General features: G+C 33.2%; 1 protein-coding gene across 1 annotated transcript in view; it reads right to left on the bottom strand.

The window, feature by feature from the left end:
• Nucleotides 1–4,185: 4,185 nt before the first annotated feature.
• LOC130903706 (visual system homeobox 2-like) overlaps nt 4,186–17,547 on the bottom strand; it is a 166,961-nt gene continuing 153,599 nt past the window's right edge. The window contains exons 5-6 of the mRNA XM_057815943.1: nt 8,126–8,300; nt 4,186–4,565 (exon numbers count right to left, since the gene is read on the bottom strand). Of these exons, the coding sequence (XP_057671926.1) occupies nt 4,186–4,565; nt 8,126–8,300 (555 nt within the window). The remainder of the gene's footprint in view (nt 4,566–8,125; nt 8,301–17,547) is intronic.

Raw genomic sequence — 17,547 nt, 5'->3', positions numbered from 1 at the left:
ATGAAATGTGGGTCCATCACTTCACACCCGAAATAAAAGAAAAATCAAAAGAAATGGACTGAGAAGGGAGAGCCGGCTCCAAGGAAGGCAAAGACCTCTCCATCTGGAGGCAAGGTAATGGCGTGCGATAATTGTCATTGACTATTTTGAAAAAGAAAAACTATCAACGGCGAGTATTATGCGACTTATTGCAAGGAAGAAATCAAGCAAAAATGGCCGCATTTGACTAAGAAGAAATTTTTGCTTCATCAAGACAATGAACCAGCTCACAAATCCGTTATTGCAATGTCCAAAATTAACGAATTAACGTTTGAATTGCTACCTAATGCATCTCATTTGCCAGATTCAACCCCGTCGGATTATTTTCTGTTCCCGGACTTGAAATAAATAGCTTTCTGGACAAGACAGGGCTTTCAAATATCATATTACTTCCTCGAAAGCATGAAAGCTACAACTTACAACTCACCAATTCATTCTATTTAATTGAAATAATCGAAATTTAGGCATCGAACTTCTATAAGTCATTTAAACATATCATTTACTATAATTATATTGTAATAGATTGAACGGAAGCCTATTTTTGTCCCCTATCTTGAATTAGCAATTTCCATGTAAATAATATTACAAACGGGCCTTATTAATTATTAATAAAATAATTATTGAACATAGTGCTGTTATCAACATATTTTTTAGCGGCAACAAATTTACATATTTTCTTTCAAGAAAATCTGTATTTTTTAACTTACTGATAATTTTCATTTATTGATTGTAATTTATTGGCGTTGCTATGTTGGTCTTTACATCAATTAAAGTGGTTGTTTAAGTCTCAAAAATACGCTTTATTGTTCTAGGAAGAGAATAATTTATGTTCTTAGCCATACTTTGAAACGAGACATCATTATACCTTTCGTTGTAATGAAAATAAAAAAATAAATTACATATGTAGAATAAATGGATTCGTACCTTCAGAAAATGTTGGGGCAATGCAAGACGTTGATTATGTACGCTATTCATTCGAAATTGCAGAGTAAATTAGGCTAACAGTTGCTATAAAATTTGAGAAAAAACAAAGCTAAGAAGACATAAAAATTCAAAACGATTGAATGTGGAGCGGTATCTTGTGGAATATGTGAAATGTTTACATAACAACAACGAAAAAGCTTCCTTATTATTGCTTATTCGACTTTTCAAGAGGGTAAAGTGTTACCCACCCCTTAGTGCATTAGTTATGAGCATTTGGTGAAGCAGTATTTATTATTGCGGCTGTAAAAAATACTTATATAGGATATATGATAGTTTTTACTTCAAATAAGTAAGCAATTTTGTAAAAAATATCAATTTCAACAATTTTTTGAGATTTTTCAACATTTCATTTCATAATTTTGATATCATTTCTTTAAAATGCTTAATCTAGTTGTTTTTAAATCTTTTTGTTGCCTTGAAATGGTTATTTGATTATTTATTCTGAGATATTATGAGATAAAGTTATTTTGAAATAATCAAAACATACTGAAAGAAGAGGCACCCTCACAAGTTAATCCAGATATAAAAATTAATTGTTGATCCAGGGAATCTGACAGGTCACTTAAGGTCACTTAAAGTTCTACTTTATCAATTCTAGAATCTTCTACAAACTCGGAATGTATCTCTCTAGAAGCCAGTTGGTTCGAAACTAGCGCAAGATGTTGAATTGGGCATTTTTGGACCAAAAGGCAAGCTCTCCATGCAGCTAGGAAATTCACTCACTATTTTTCAAATGTTGCAAGTTATAAATATGTTTGTTTGGAGAAAAAAGTTTCTAGAAAGCACATACATACATTGTATCCGATAGCCAAGCGGCTAGAAAGCACATACATGCATTGTATCCGATAGCCAAGCGGCTAGAAAGCACATACATACATTGTATCCGATAGCCAAGCGGCCTTGAAGACCATGAAGACTATTGAGTGCACGTCCAAGCTACCTTGGGAGCTTAAACAAACTCTAAAAGCACTAGCTAAAAGAAAGAAGGTAGTCCTAGTGTAGTTGTACCAAGCAATGAGGAAGCAGATAACTTTGAGAGAAAAATGGCAATAACTTATTAGATCTACTGTGGCGTCCTGTGGTGTCGCACCAACAGCGAACTAAATGGATGGCTGAAGAATACTGGAGAAATACTAAGGCCTACGACAAACCAAAAGGGTTAAAACCATATCTTCCAAGAAGTTTGAGAAATGACATTAGACACATAGCAGAGGACGACAACTGCAGATTAATTGAGCAAGTCATAGAGACAGCAGAGCATCTACTCTGTGAATATCAGTAAAAAGCTCATGTATCTCGAAGGAGTAGTGATAATACCTTGGGAAGTGGGACATAAAAAACTAGAAAAATGGCCTACTTTAAAAGGAGCATACGTATTTTTGAGGCAGAACAATAATATGCAGAGTCATTCATAAAATATCTCGTAGCTATAGCTGGAAAATAAAACTAATAATCCAGAATCTACAAAAAACTGTTTAAAATGTGTTTGAAACGTTTCAGCACTATGTTTGTATTTCGTAGATCTATCAACTAAAAAAATATTTTTCTATCCATAAGTTCAATAAGAATTTGGCCAAACAACCAAATATAAGACTAGAAATAATTTAACTGAAATAGGTAATTTTAAACTAAAATTCCTCTTTTTTAGGTTAATAATAAATCCAAACTTTTTCAAATATTTATCGAATGAGATAGATCTAAATGCCATAGAAGCTAACATTGAAATTAGAAAGATTTCACTGAAAATAAAAATAATGAACAAACATATCTGGTTTTCTCAACTCCTTTAACTCGATTTAGATAATTACGTATATACGTATGTAAAAATATTGAAAAACTTTGCTTTAGTAAATTTTTACTGTAATTATCATCTTCTAATTTATCAATTCTAATTTATCCCAGTATTAGATACTGTAATCAGACCATATTTACGTCAAAAGTATTATTATATTCTAAATTGCCATGCTTATCACTATTTTATAAGAATTATTTCAATCTAACCTAACCTCACTAATCTCTATAAATAAACTAGTATATGTATAACCGAGATAATCACTGAATCTGAATACCTCTATGCAGCACGGCCGGAATAAGTTGCTATAGGCCTTTTCGGAAACTATAACCCGGGTTCAGATAGATTACCTATCAGCTGATCCTGATCCTAACCCAAACCGAGATTTTGATCACAGTTTCCAATCATCGCGTTCAACTTTTGATTTCTATTGAGCGCTAATTTTTCAATTATATTTATTTAGTTGTAGTTTTTCTCTTAAAAACCCACCCTCTTTTCTTTCCCGACCTTAGTTCGTCCATAAAATTACTTTTTCTTTCATTTCTGTTGTATTCTCCACCTTTTTTCATTAAATAATTTACTATTACATTAAATTTTAATGATAAAAAGCTATTTTTATGTCATTTATAAAAGAACAAAAATGTCAAGAGTCATTAACCTGTCAATTATGCTACTGAAAATAACCATTAATAACTTTTGAGGTTAAAAAAAATCACGCATTTACCCACTTATACACTAGAGTAGAAACAAAAGTATCGAATGTTTATGCTGAATTCGTTTCGATTAAGCTTATCACATTTTCCAAAAAATTTCATGGGTACTAGTTTATTTGAGAATTCTTGAGGTATTTGGTTATATCCAAAAAACTCTTTTCAATGCAAGAACTGTGAATCACCCATAGAAAAACGCATTCATTTGAAAACAATTTACTCCCAATGTGATGACCACATTTCAAAATACTCTGCGTATATTCTGTTTATCTCATTAATTTCAATTTATAAAATTTGAATATCATGAAAAGTAATGAGAGAATCTCGTGATGTTCAAGGTCAATAGGAGAAAATTCCCGTTACCTTCGCTAAGCTGATCTGCTTTGGTTGATTGAGAAACTTGATTGACTTATCGATTGTATCGTTGTGTCCAATTAGAAAAGTAACATGAACGTTCCCAGTATTCTTAGCAAAAAATAATTTATCTATGTATGACTTAAATACATTAAAATTTCACATAAATAGCCTTAACTGAGATTTGACAAATTGAATTCTATAAATTCCATACAGATAATGAACACCGAATATCTACCAAAATTTTATAATTAAAAGAAATTATCATAACTTACAACCTTAACCTGAACCCTCATTGTCACCCTGTCAGAAAACGTTATGAGTCTCCCCCTGACTCGCTACCTGTAGATTATTAGCATTCGCATCACAATTCGTCGTTGGGCCAGGTCTGACCTGCATCATTAGATTGTGATTCATCAACTTGGCGCTGTGCTCTTGCGCTTTAGCTCGCAAACAAGCTATCGAGTTATTTCGGAATGCTTCGGGATCGTCCGGATAGGAAGGTGGGTTTTCTTTTTCTCCATTAGCGCTTGGAGTCACGTGATTCGATTGAGAGACCGGGGGTTGATTAGAGGTGATGCTGGTATCGCTGTTTTCGGTACGCATCGAAGTGGTTTCTTCGTGATCGCTGTTGATGTTATCGTCTTTTAAGTGCTCTGCTGCTTCGAGGGACTTTCTGTGCATTCCTGGAATAATAAAAGATATATTAGTGTTGTTTTTGATGTGTGTTGCTTGAAGTCACACAAAAACAACTTTAATTCTTTATCTTTACGTAGAATAGATCTAAAAATTGTAATCGGAATACTAGGTCTCTATCTAACAGAGATCGATAATATCACCTTAAAGTAGGCCTATATAATGGTCCCTTGCATCTTTCAACTTCTCTCTCTCATCTTTTGACGCTCCATCTGTTTGCGGCGTCTTTCCTTCTTTGACTTGCTTCACCTTATATACTTTCTCTTTCTTAGTGTAACCACGTGCTCTGTTTCAGACTTGTAATAAATTTGGTTATAGTCTTGGATCTTGTTTACTTACAGTACGAGTACATTTGAAATGTCAACAGTATAACCTATAATACAGCAGTGAAGAGAAGTGTTTTTTGATCCAATGTAATCGTTTGTACGTCACCAGTAAATTGACTAACATTGAGCACACTTGGAAGTTTGAAATTGAATCCCTTCAGATAAAAATTTTGAGATATCTGCGGATTAACAGAAGCCAATTTGTCTCATCACACCAACAAAACTAAAAACAGTGCATTCCTTATATTTTTTGAGAAAAGTAGTAGACATCTTGAAATAATATTTTAACCGGCTGTCCAATAGTTCTGTCATTTAATAAAAGATGTCGGTATTGAGTTTGTTCATTTTGTTTTCTCAAATTGTTAGGTCTTTATGAACACATGTGAATTATTCGTAAATTCTCAGTTCAGTTATTGTTCTTAGTGTTGGAAGGTGCAGGACAAAAATAAATACTCGAAGGATCATTAGAATTAAATAAAAACTCCTTAGTTTGCACTCGAATAGTAGAACGGTGAGGTTTCTGTATTTAAAAGTAGTATACAAGTAATGAAGGCGATTCACGTGAAGAACGATTTTATTAACAAAATTATCAAGTTCCATTGGCATTGGCTTATCAATTATATCCAAACAATTGAAGTTGAAAATTGAGCAACAATACTACAATACATTGAAACCATTCCAGGTTTTAAGTACTCTGAACTTTAAGTACTTTTAACAGAAGAAAATTCGTATGGTATTAACGAGGAGACATGTAATATTTCACCATTTAGGGAAATCTCTTGCACTCAGCCAAAACAAGAAGTAGAACAAGAATAAGAGGTAGGAGAAGTATCAGACAATGAATGATTGAACCTTAATTTTATATCGTTTTTATTATTCCCAAAGGGATACTACTATTTTTGGTTATTTAATAGTTTTACATTAAATAGGATCACAATACGATATCTCAGAAACAGCGATTTTTAGATAATACAGTATTGCAACCTTTTGAGACCTTTAACTTTAAATAAAATTTGATAGGGACATTTTAGCATTTGTTTATAACGAGGTTCCATACCAATTTACAGCTCTATACGAGCTTTTGTACTATTGGACAATAATAGTCTGACCTCCCGTCATTGGAATCGCTGTATTTCTATCTTTTCTCAAATTTCATTATCTCATATCTGTCATGACCGCATCGCCCTCTTATTTCCGTGTATTCTGATTTAATTCTATATTATTCTAATTATTTCCTCCAAAGTTGACTCTTGTTTTAGTTCAAGTCTGTTTTCGATTATTCTAGTGGAACTTTACTAAGTAGGTCCACCTCTGTAATTTTTCAAATACTTATTTATTGTTAAAGAGCATTTTAATGTCTATCAATGAATTCTTTTTTGGTTTAATATGTGAAATAAAATTGTTCTTTTTTATCTTTTCCCAAGTACCCGTTCATTTCAAGTTGAATATCAATTGAATATGAATTTCTTTTTAGATAAATGTTTGTAACTCATTTTCATCCTCAATTTTTATTTGGCTCTAGTTCTCTTAACCATCATATAGTTTTCATAGTATTATTATTTTAACATTTCAACAAAAAGATATATTTTATTCAAAATAATTCTTTCATTTACTTTCTTAAACATTCACATTCTACGTAGAGAAAAAACGAATAAATTTCCTCTTTAAATTTATTCTTATGAACATAAAAACACATAAATACTTTATTTTCATGCATGATCCTTTTATCCTTCAAACTACGCCGGATATTCTACCGGATGTTAGCTACATAACCGGTTTGTTTATCGCGATTAAACGATATTGGAAATATTGCACAATTTTTGTAAGCTAGCGCCACCAAGCATTAGTAAGATGAAGCTGGGGAGTAGAAAGCTTTTACAACGTGTTAAGTTTATAGGGTGACTATTAGAAGTACCGCTAGAGGGCGAGAGTAAATAGTTTTGAATTGACGAAAATTTTGAAGGTAATTCATGATTTACTAAATATCTAAAGTGAAATAATAGACAGCGCAATTTTATTTTGTGGCAGGATTGAACTTTGTGACTACCTATATGGCAATTCTTTGTTTACATGGAAATGTCAAAGTATTGATACCAAAATTCAACAGGATAATTGTATCTAGATAGTCCGGAAAACTAAAACTGACATTTTTGTAACTTGTAGTACGTGTGTCTGATCGTTTTTCTAGTTTCCCATACCAGTAAGTTGATAAAGGAGTCCAGCGTGGGGTATTCATAAAATTTTTGAAATAATAAGACCATTTTTTTTTTCGGAAATCAAAGTAGGTAAGCAGTAATTTTATTTATAACGTTTTTTGAGTCTTCATGTACACCCAAAATGGTTCATATATTTTTTACTGTGACTTCAAGCAACATTCAAAAAATTTATATAAAAATTCGACAATTTTATAACAGCATAATTATTCCTGAGATATGGGAAAGCTTAATTGCTTTTAAGACAACAGAAATCGGATATGTGTGTGATAAACTCACTCACTCAGATTGAGCAGAAAAGAATTACAATCACCAGAGTATGTAGTAAGAACAAAAAAAGGGAATAATATCAGGAATAATGTAACGTTAATTGGTCTCGTGGAGATACGGAGAAACAGGCACTAGCGATAGACAGAACTTAAAACAAAGAATTTAACAAAGCAGTCAGTGGACATGTTGTTACCTGCCATATGTCACACTAAGAAAGAAGAAGAATATTACAAAATATTCAGAATATTTGAAAGAAAAATGGTTGGAAGTAAATGGATGAGATTGAATATAGAATTAAAAGAGACAATGGAAGACAAACCAGGTAAAATCACAGAGGCTGAAAATGTGTGGACACGTAGAGAGACACCAGCCTGTTTTTATAATGAAAAAAGTAAAATATGGAGATCAATAGAAGGTAATTCAAGAGGACGACTAAGATTGAGATGAGAAGTTAAGATAAAGAGAAGTTATAAAAAAAATGGAATTTTCAAGACGTTAGATACAAGATCAAAAATAGGAGAGAAGGGACCAAAATAACAGAAGAAGATAAAAGCCTCAAAATTCAATAGAAAAACGAAGACATAAGATCGTATGAGCTATGAATAAAAGAATCGAAGAGTTCTTAGGAGAGAACTAATGTATCGACCTATTTTTATAGCCAAAATATATCGGTAACTAAATTTACGATTTGTGTATGTTGTTATAAAATTGTCAATAAATAAAAAATAATACAGACATTACCTAACAGCCAGGGGGCGACACATTCGTTTTCTTTTGCACTCTTGAGGATGGTTTCTGGTAGAGGAAGGGAATGTCGAACCATTGCACCGTATAGTCCATATTCGGCCATTATTGTACTCCTGCCCCAGCATTTTTCTGTTTTTCTCCATTTCGCCCTTCGGTTTTGAAACCATACCTTGAATAAGATAGATATATAGATGAAAAATAGATAAAACAATTAAGGTGTCCGGCTGTGTCAACTCATATTGATTAATAAAACTTTTCCACCAGACTCCAAGCAGTAACAACTATTAAATATCTCATTGTAGATTATTGGAAAATATAACAGAAAATAGTAAATCGAGTCAAGCCTGTGTAGCCCAAAGTTATTTATACCCCAAAGTAAATTGTTAAGAAAAAATAGTTGATGCATACAATTTTCCTTCAACTTTATCAGTTTGTGAGGTGCAGACTGACGAAATGTTGAGAAAAAATTCTAATTTTCTTGTATAACACTCTGGTGATCCCTCTCTTTTATCATCTCATTTCTCTGCATCTGTTTCACTGTCTGTAACTTGACAGTGGAATTTTCACGAGGTTTTGCTGGGAACCATCCACCAAATCGCATTAAATATATCATTCCAGCATTCATTTATGGGCTAGCCTACAGGCGTTTTTCCAACCTAGTTATCTTTCCATATACATCATATTTCCCTGCTAGAGAAGTACGCGTGCGGAAATCGCCGGCATCCGACATCTGTTACAGATAAACCTTCTATTGTGATTGTAAATAAATCAGTATAGTCGTTGCCTTCATTACATCAGAGATGTTTCCTCGGAAAAATGCTAAGTTTACAAGTAGATCAACAAAATTTCACGTTGAAGTTGAGAACTTAATAATTTATTAAAATAAGTGTACAGGAGCGAATTGGAATGTCTTCGGGACGCAATTTATATATGACCCTTACAGTAACCCGGATTAAAATGTGACTGCGGGTCGCAACTCGTATGCAACCAATTCGAGCCTAGTTAATTTTTAAATCAAAAGCTACCCCGAGCGAATTTTTTGAATATCATTTTTTTTCGTGTTTTATTCTAGATTATTCTAGATACCAACTCAACGAACATTTTCGTTGAAACAACATGTCGGGACACAAGTCACAATGTAAAAATAGGAAACAAAAAAAATCATTTGCTGTAGACTGTCGTTAATGACTTTATCTAATAAACAACAAGAGTTTAAAACTGATTTATGCGTGGCGATAATTTGTGTCAAAATACCTCTTCAAAAACTACATTAAAATATTTTTAAATCTTTTTGTAAAAATATTTCAAGGAAAGTGCTTCCGGTGAAAGTAAAGTACATACACACATAATATGTGCCATTAGGCCGTTATGTTTTTTTTCAAATCTTTTTTAGTTCACTTATTATTCAATAACATCTCTGTGTTGTTTTTAAAACGTCCTCTATCTTTATACATTCTACAACTGATGGAATTTAATATTAAAGTAAATTTAGTAAATTGGTGGTGTTATTATTTTCATATTCCCTGTTTTATAACTACCAGGTTGGAATTAGACTTCCACCAAGGGCCCAACTAGTGCACCACCATCAACCCTCCAGTTCTTATCTTTAATACATAGAAATCTGAGTTGTTTTTAATTTTATTCGATGTGCTTTTTTATATACGCAGTTAATGACAATTTCATTATTTTTCTATAAATTTATTATTTTCTTAAACCTTTCTTATCATTTTCAGCAAAAAATATTGATTGGGGGAGTTTATTCAATTTTATTAATTCATTTCATAAAGTGTTTCCAGCTTTTCCACCTTTCTTTATTCACTTTTAACTTAGTTCGTTGAAAAGCTAGTGGCGTCCAATTTATGACATCACTCAACAAGTCGTGTGACTGACACACAGATGTCGTTGCCATTGTCAAATTCAAATGAGGTACCAGCTTTCAAAAGACTATGTGCAAAATTTCATGACATTAGTCAGAAAAAAGTAACAGCCATTTAAATGAAACCACTTTTGTAATTTTCAAAACAATTTCGTGTGTTAATTTATTGTTGCTTTTTGATGAGAAAAAAATATGTACAAGCTCAACAATGGCTTCAAAAGCCATATCCGGACTCTGCTCCATTGAAAAAAACCATTTGTTATTGGTTTGCTGAGTTTAAACGTGCTCGTACAGAAATCGATGATGGTGATCGTTCTGGTAGTCCAAAAACAAAGTGTTTATGATTCAGAGCAGTATTTAGCATGCAAAATATCAGATTTTTTACGTCGATATGTGACAAAGGATGAAGCATGGATCCATCACTTCACTCCGGAATCAAAATGATCATCATATGAGTGGAGTACAGCCGAGCCGGTGAACCACGTCCGAAGCGTCCAAAGGCACAACAGAATATTGTTCATCGACTATCTCCAAAAGGAAGAGACAATCAATAGCGAATACTACTTAGAGTTGTTGGATCGTTTGAATGCAAAAATTAAAGAAAAATGGCCTCATATGTCGAGGAAAAAACCACTGCTTCATCAAGATAATGCACCGATTAACAAATCGATGGCAACGATGGTTAATTTGAACGAATTACACTTCGAATTGCTTCATCATCCATCGTATAGTTCAGATGGCCCCCAGTGACTACTGGTTATTCGATGATCTCAAAAAAATGCTCACCGGTAAGAAATTCAACTCAAATGAAGAAGCAATTGCTGAAACTGGAGCCTATTTTGAGGCAAAGGACAAATCCTTCTGCAAGCACGGCATCGAGAAGTTGGAAAGAAGCGTTGGAATGATTGTATTGCTCTTGAAGTAGATAACATTGATGAATAAAATCGATTTTACTGAGACTTTCGTAGCAAATAAGGTATTGTTTTCAAAGTTCAATACTGAAGACACTACTGCTAGTATAAAGGCACAAAATATTGTAACAAAAGCCTCATTGGCAAATTAACAAATATTTAACAAAATGTATTACAGTTTTGTAATAAAATCTTTAGAAAAACAAAAATTCCCTTTAATAGAATCGAGTAAAATCCATGTTGAGGAAAATATTTTATAAGTTTCAATTAAAATTGATAATCCAGTTGAACCGCTTTAGAAAAAAACAGTGACCACAAAACCCTCAATAAAAATTAAGAAATTTTGAATGGAAATATTGAAATTGATGTAGGTATAGAATTTTCATATAAAATTCACTTTAAATGTATGCTCTAGTTACCTCGGTAGATTTATAATATATTGTTACGAGCAGATAAAAGAAAAATTTACTTGTTACAATAATATTCGAATTTTCCATTCGTAGGTATCTGCAGCTTTGTAAATAAAGGTGAAAAACTGTAACGTTCCAAATAAAACATATTCAAAATATTCATTTTTCGAATTTTTCCAATGTGTGTATTTATATATAAATTTTCGCATATAAATCCGCTTTGTAATAATGATTATATCGTCTATTTTCCAATGTTTTGATAGGCACTCCAATTGACGTGTAACCGTTTTTCGAAAATCTCTCGATATCTATCATAAAATTGCTTAACGAATGAAGCGAAAATTGAACGCCAAATTATTCAATTTCGAGGCAACAAACACATTAAATAATTATAGAGTAACAAAACTCGCGAACAGTGCAATGCTCCACTCTATAGCAATAATCAGGAACACGCACAGGAGTATGCAATAATGAAATAAACGTCAATAACAGGGCTGGAGGGGCGGTACCTGACAACGTTTGAAAAGGGCGCCGCACCATCGCGAATAAGGTGTAATTTCGAAATACAATGAAACCGATTAGCCCCCCGTCTGCGTTCGTTGCTTCATTCCAAACCTACACAGAATTAATTATCAAATTAAATTAGAAATTAACTTGTTCAATGGGAAACGTTAGCAGACGGATTTTTGTTTGTATGAACTTCTTCGTAAGATTACCTAACAGATTAAATTTGCCGATTTGTACAGATCAATTTTGCAAAATGTTTTTCGTATTTACTTCATTTTGTAATACTTGATCAGATAATTTGGTTCAATATCAATTGGCTTGAATTGGATATAAAAATAAGATATAAAATTGTTTACTAACTTGAGTTCATTAAGTGATAGCCTATGTATAACAATATGCAACCAGTTTATCTACGATTATTATTAATCTTGCAAAATAAAATTATATGACCTGGCAACACTGCTATGAATGTTTGTCGCTGAGCGACGAAATTGAAATACGGGTTGTTATTTAAAAGGTTTCCAACCTAGCAAAGAATCATCTTTTTTTCCTTTTTCTTTTGAGCCTTTACAGTTTTCCAGCAATTCTCCTCCTTTTTAACCTATCCAATCCTTCCAAATAATAGTTGCTTAACAATAGGCCTTTACATATGTAAAAACGTCCTCGCCTGATAAAAATATCTCTCTTGCAAGTGATACTTTGAAGTTAGAAAACAGCAGAATCTTCATCATTTTTTAACCTTGCGGCTTCACGTGTCCCTTAAGGTGACAATAACCCAACAAGACTCCTGTTGGTCTTTCAAAATTAAGTTGGTGCAAAATATTACATGATTATGCAGTTGGTAACAAAATTTCTTGTTGCTTGATCCAAGATATCCAAGTCGAAAGAAGATTAACGCGACTGGTGCAAAAAAGTCTCCAATAATCGAGGTTGTTATCCTAGAAATTCATCTAGAGCACTTTAAGTGGTACTATGGGTGGTAAAACGACATGTCAGAAGAAGTTCGGCATGAAAAGAGAACCAAGATCCTTCTGACCCTACCTTCAATTTGTGAATTTTAGCTATTGCTATCACCGAAGTGTGAAAGGGTGCAAAAAGTACTTTTTTTTCTTCAAATGTGTACAAGAAAAGAAAAGTACCAGAAAAATGTTGCCATCACTTCCAGATGATGAAACCTTCTTTTCTTTTTTCAGAGTAGCTTCGCTCTTTGCAATCCACTGTCTTGACCACTTTGTTGTTCCAGAAGTGTCGTGGTGCATCCGGATTTCATCTATAGTTATGAATCGACGCCAAAATTCGACTGATTTTTCTTAAGCTGCGTCAATGAGGCCTAGAAAATGTTTAATCGAATGTGCTTTTGGTCCAAAGTGACCAAACGTAGCACCTAAAGCGACGATCGTTCGATATGACCACGTTTGAATTCAAATTATGGTGCAGAGTCTCCGTGTTCAACTCCTCTTTCAGTTGTGTAGGCGTATTGTCTTTCTATAACAAATTTTCTTCCATTTTCAGAACAATCTTAAGAACTACTCATTAATACAATTGTCCAACAGATACTAGGCGTACGAAAAGTTTCGCCAAGAATCTCTAAACTGACATCTTCAGGATCAGGTCAGAAACTTTTCAGATAATCATCTTATGAAAAAATTGATAATTTAATTAATCATATTTAACAGGTAATAAAAATTCAGTACGAGCCAATGAATACTATTAATGCGATAAATTCTTTTTTAGACGACGCCATCTAAAAGTTGTTCATTCTGTATTCATTTACATACCGAAAGTTGCGTTTTGAGTGTTTCATGGAGTGAAAGTGACAGTTCCGTACTGCAAAACACTTTCGGGACGCTCTGGAGTAGACAACTTCTTTAAATGTGACTCTAGCCACTTCATTGTTGACAGTTGACAGTTTCACTGACAATGATTTTGCATAACCATAAATTTTTAATTTTCTGGAATTATTTGTTTTTTCCGAAGTTTTGTCTAAATTAATGGATAACAATGAATGATGAAAAAGGAAACATCGCAAATATTGTTCTATAAATAAAATGTTTATAATTTTCTCTATTATTTATTTTCATTCAGTGTAATTGAAAAAGTTTTGGATCTTATGCGTCGTCTAAAAAATGTTGTGTACGCCGCGGCTGAAATAGTACTTTGTTGGACTCGTCTGCTGATCGCCTCGCTTCGCTCGTGTCGTAATTTTCAGACTCGTCCAACAAAGTAGCACTTTCAGTCCTTGGCATACTAATAACTATTTTACTTTCTTAAAAATTTTACTTTGAAATTTGTAATGCCATCTTTTCGTGAAATTATAAATCCACTTGTTTCTTGTGCTACCAGTTTTGATTAGAAGATTCCATCTAAGTTTCATGTCTATAAACATATTCAAATAGATACTTTAAGCGCGGTAGCTCTGAAGAGTCCTGCTTTTTAGATTGATAAGTTGATGACTTTTTTTTGACATTCAGTAGAATTTGGTTTATCGATCTGCTATGAAACATCTGCGAAAATCATTTTTGGACGTGATAGGAAGCTTCCTAGTGAAGCTGAAGAACAGAAGGAAATTTCATAGAAGGGGTCAAAGTATAGTTACATAACGCGACGAGAAAAAGAAGATTTGGTCTAAAAAAATCTGGGAAGGTCTGGACTTAATGAAAAATTAGGATCAATGATGTTATCTATCGTATAAGTGATATTCCGAATAGAAAACCGAAAGTGTTCACCAAAATCAACTAGCGCCGTTTGAGGGAGACTATGGAGAAAGGAGTGAACAATATCTAGAAAGGGACGAACCCTGCCTTCGAGGAGTTTATAGGGCGCGTATGAAGGTATTGGGAAAGCTAGATATAGAGTTACTACATATTAAAGAGAAGATTTGTTTACTCTCCCGAAAGATTATTCACTTGCATACAACATCCCAGCTTATATTAAGAATCTATGAGGGTTGGAAACCATCTTAGTTATATGTTTTGGTAATTAGAAAAACACCAACATCAGATTCCAGCCTCCGGCAAGACATTAAGACTCAAATACAATTCGCGGTACGTCTTCTACCTGTTAACCAAACGAATTCCAAGATGAATCCACCTTCCGCTATGAATTGAATCCAAAATGAATAAATTGACTATAACTAAGATAGCAATCAGGTAGATTGACAATCTGCAGGAACATGGTGGAGGTGATATTTCCACATATCAAAAGCCGAGCTTATTTATTAGACCGGAAATAAAGTTTTCGATTTAAGCATCTAGTCCCAGCTATACAGAAGTTTCAGGAGAAATTTCCTTCTACGGAGGGGGTAATGCTACGAACTCGTCAACTGATATATACCGTGAAACAGGTACTGTTCTAATTTGTTTTCGAAGCTATGGCTTTGGCGAATGTGCATAGTTTTTGTGACTATTTTCATACAGACAATTTCTACAAATTAGTGTTTGTTTGTGACATTTTAGAGATCTCAAGAATCCGAAATATCTAGAATGTGATTTTAATACATAAAGTGAACAATTTGATGGCATTGCGAATACATAGGGACAGCGGCAAGTGAATAAAAAAGTAAACTAGATAAATTAGACGTTAAGTGTGTATATGAATATTAATGAATAGTTAGTGTACAAAGTAAGATACACTGTGTGTATAAATTTATCCCACTTGATTCTATTAAATGATGGTTACATAAATAAAAGAAATATTACAACAATAAATTCCATTGTGGAAAATAAATTATATAGAAATGGTAGGTTTTCAATAAGATAAATGGGTTAACCTTAATGGAGATTATATTGAAAAACGTAAATGAAATATTTGCCGATTTTTCATTGTAAGTGGATCAAAGGCAGAATAAATCTTTATCTTTATATTTATTAAAATCAAAGGGGAAATCAATTCATAGTGGAAGCCTCGGTAGAATACTATTAGATCTCGACTATTTAATAACTTTCATGTTTACATGATAAGGAAACAAATATATAGTGGGTGGAGGTTAATACGTTCCACTTAAGGAATACTTCCATTGTCGTATTTTCCGATCCCTTAAGCAGAAGACGCCATAGTAAGACGATATCAATCAAAGGCGTACGCTATTCTTAATTATCAATAAAGATACGAATGAATAAAAATCAATAATAAATTTCTAAAAATTCATAGTTAACATAATAAAATAGAATCAATAAAATATAAAAAGGTTTTAGCAAAGAAAATGGTTAGAGTAAATTATAAATTAGTCTGAGAAGATGACATAAGCAAGGAATGCTACAAAAAAGGGACGAAAAGTGCCAGTTATTTAGGAATACCTTGTCAAATCAGTATTGTAGCAATAAAACCGTTTGAATAAATATGAATATTGGTAAAATGATATCTCCGACGCCTATGCGGACGACGCCAAAAGCAGTAGTCGTTTTCTAGTTGGTAAACTGTATACAAATGGCGTATTTATGCTCTAATATGAATTTATTACTGGACGGCGAATCAGTAGGGTCTTAATGTAAACATTATTCATATTTAAGGCGAGCTAACGACAGACGCTATGCAAATGTAGCGATAGAAACAAAGTTTCGTTCAAGAGGCCTATTTCCAAACGGTTACACTCACAAAAGGAGGAGTTAATAGATTGTGAAATATTTTATGGGTGGGGGATGTAGTGAAAAATTTAAATTTTTATTTTCTCTAGAAAAACTAAAGAGAGTAGTGACACATTAAGTTTTTAAGTAGATACTATTTACATTTTTTCAAAACCATGTCCTACAACAAATCAAATTTGGACAGTTTTATCATGATATGAGGATGGTCCCAGATGTACCTGGCCTGACCTAGAGATGGCGGTAGTTGCTTGAAAAATATTGAAAAATACACAATCCATTCAGCATATTTTTGGGTGAGACTGCCGTACATCGCATACTAACTGAAAATTTTGACATGAGAAAGTTGTGCGCACAATGGAATAAAAACAGCGTCGTGAGGATGTTTGCATCGAGTGTTTGGTTGTATGTTTCACAGAAATTTTGCGCCGTTTCATAACAATGAAACGTGGATCCATCACTTCACACCCCCCAATAACAATCAAAACAAGGAACTGAAAAGGGAGAACCGACCCCAAAGAAGGTTTTTTTGGATGCGCGTGGGATAATTCCCATTGACTTTTTTGAAAAAGGAAAAACTATCGGCGAGAATTACAGTTTGAATTGCTATCTCATTCACCAGATTTAGCCCTTTCGAATTATTTTCTGTTCACAGACTTGGAAAAATATCTTGTTGGTTGAAGATTTTCCAGCAATGAAGGAGTGATGTCGACAGTTAATGGCTGTTTTGAGGAGATTGACGATTCTTATTATAAAAAGGTGCTAAAACGAAATTACTTTGAAAATAAATATATTTTTTTTCTAAATTTTCGTGTTTTCTTTGTTGGGCCAGGTACTGGGATCTTCCTGGTAATTATCAATGCGATTTTAAAAGAGGAAAGTCCACAACAGATCAACTGTTCTCTATCAGATATATCATGGAAAAAATAAACGAATTTAATGTCCAAATGCATAAGCTAATCGATGATTTCAAGGCCGTGTACAACACACACGGTTTGCCTGGAAATGGAGAAGCTTTAGTTGAAATTCATAGGATTATATAAAATGGATATGGATATGAAGGACATAATGTTGCATAGGATTGCAAAGGATCAATTCCAAAAAATGCCAGTGGGCTTATAGACAAGGTGAC

The sequence above is a fragment of the Diorhabda carinulata genome, chromosome 2, assembly GCF_026250575.1.
Source record: "Diorhabda carinulata isolate Delta chromosome 2, icDioCari1.1, whole genome shotgun sequence".
NCBI classification, from domain to species: domain Eukaryota; kingdom Metazoa; phylum Arthropoda; class Insecta; order Coleoptera; family Chrysomelidae; genus Diorhabda; species Diorhabda carinulata.
Note: the sequence above shows the minus strand (reverse complement) of the source record. Positions and strands in the feature narration are given on the sequence as shown.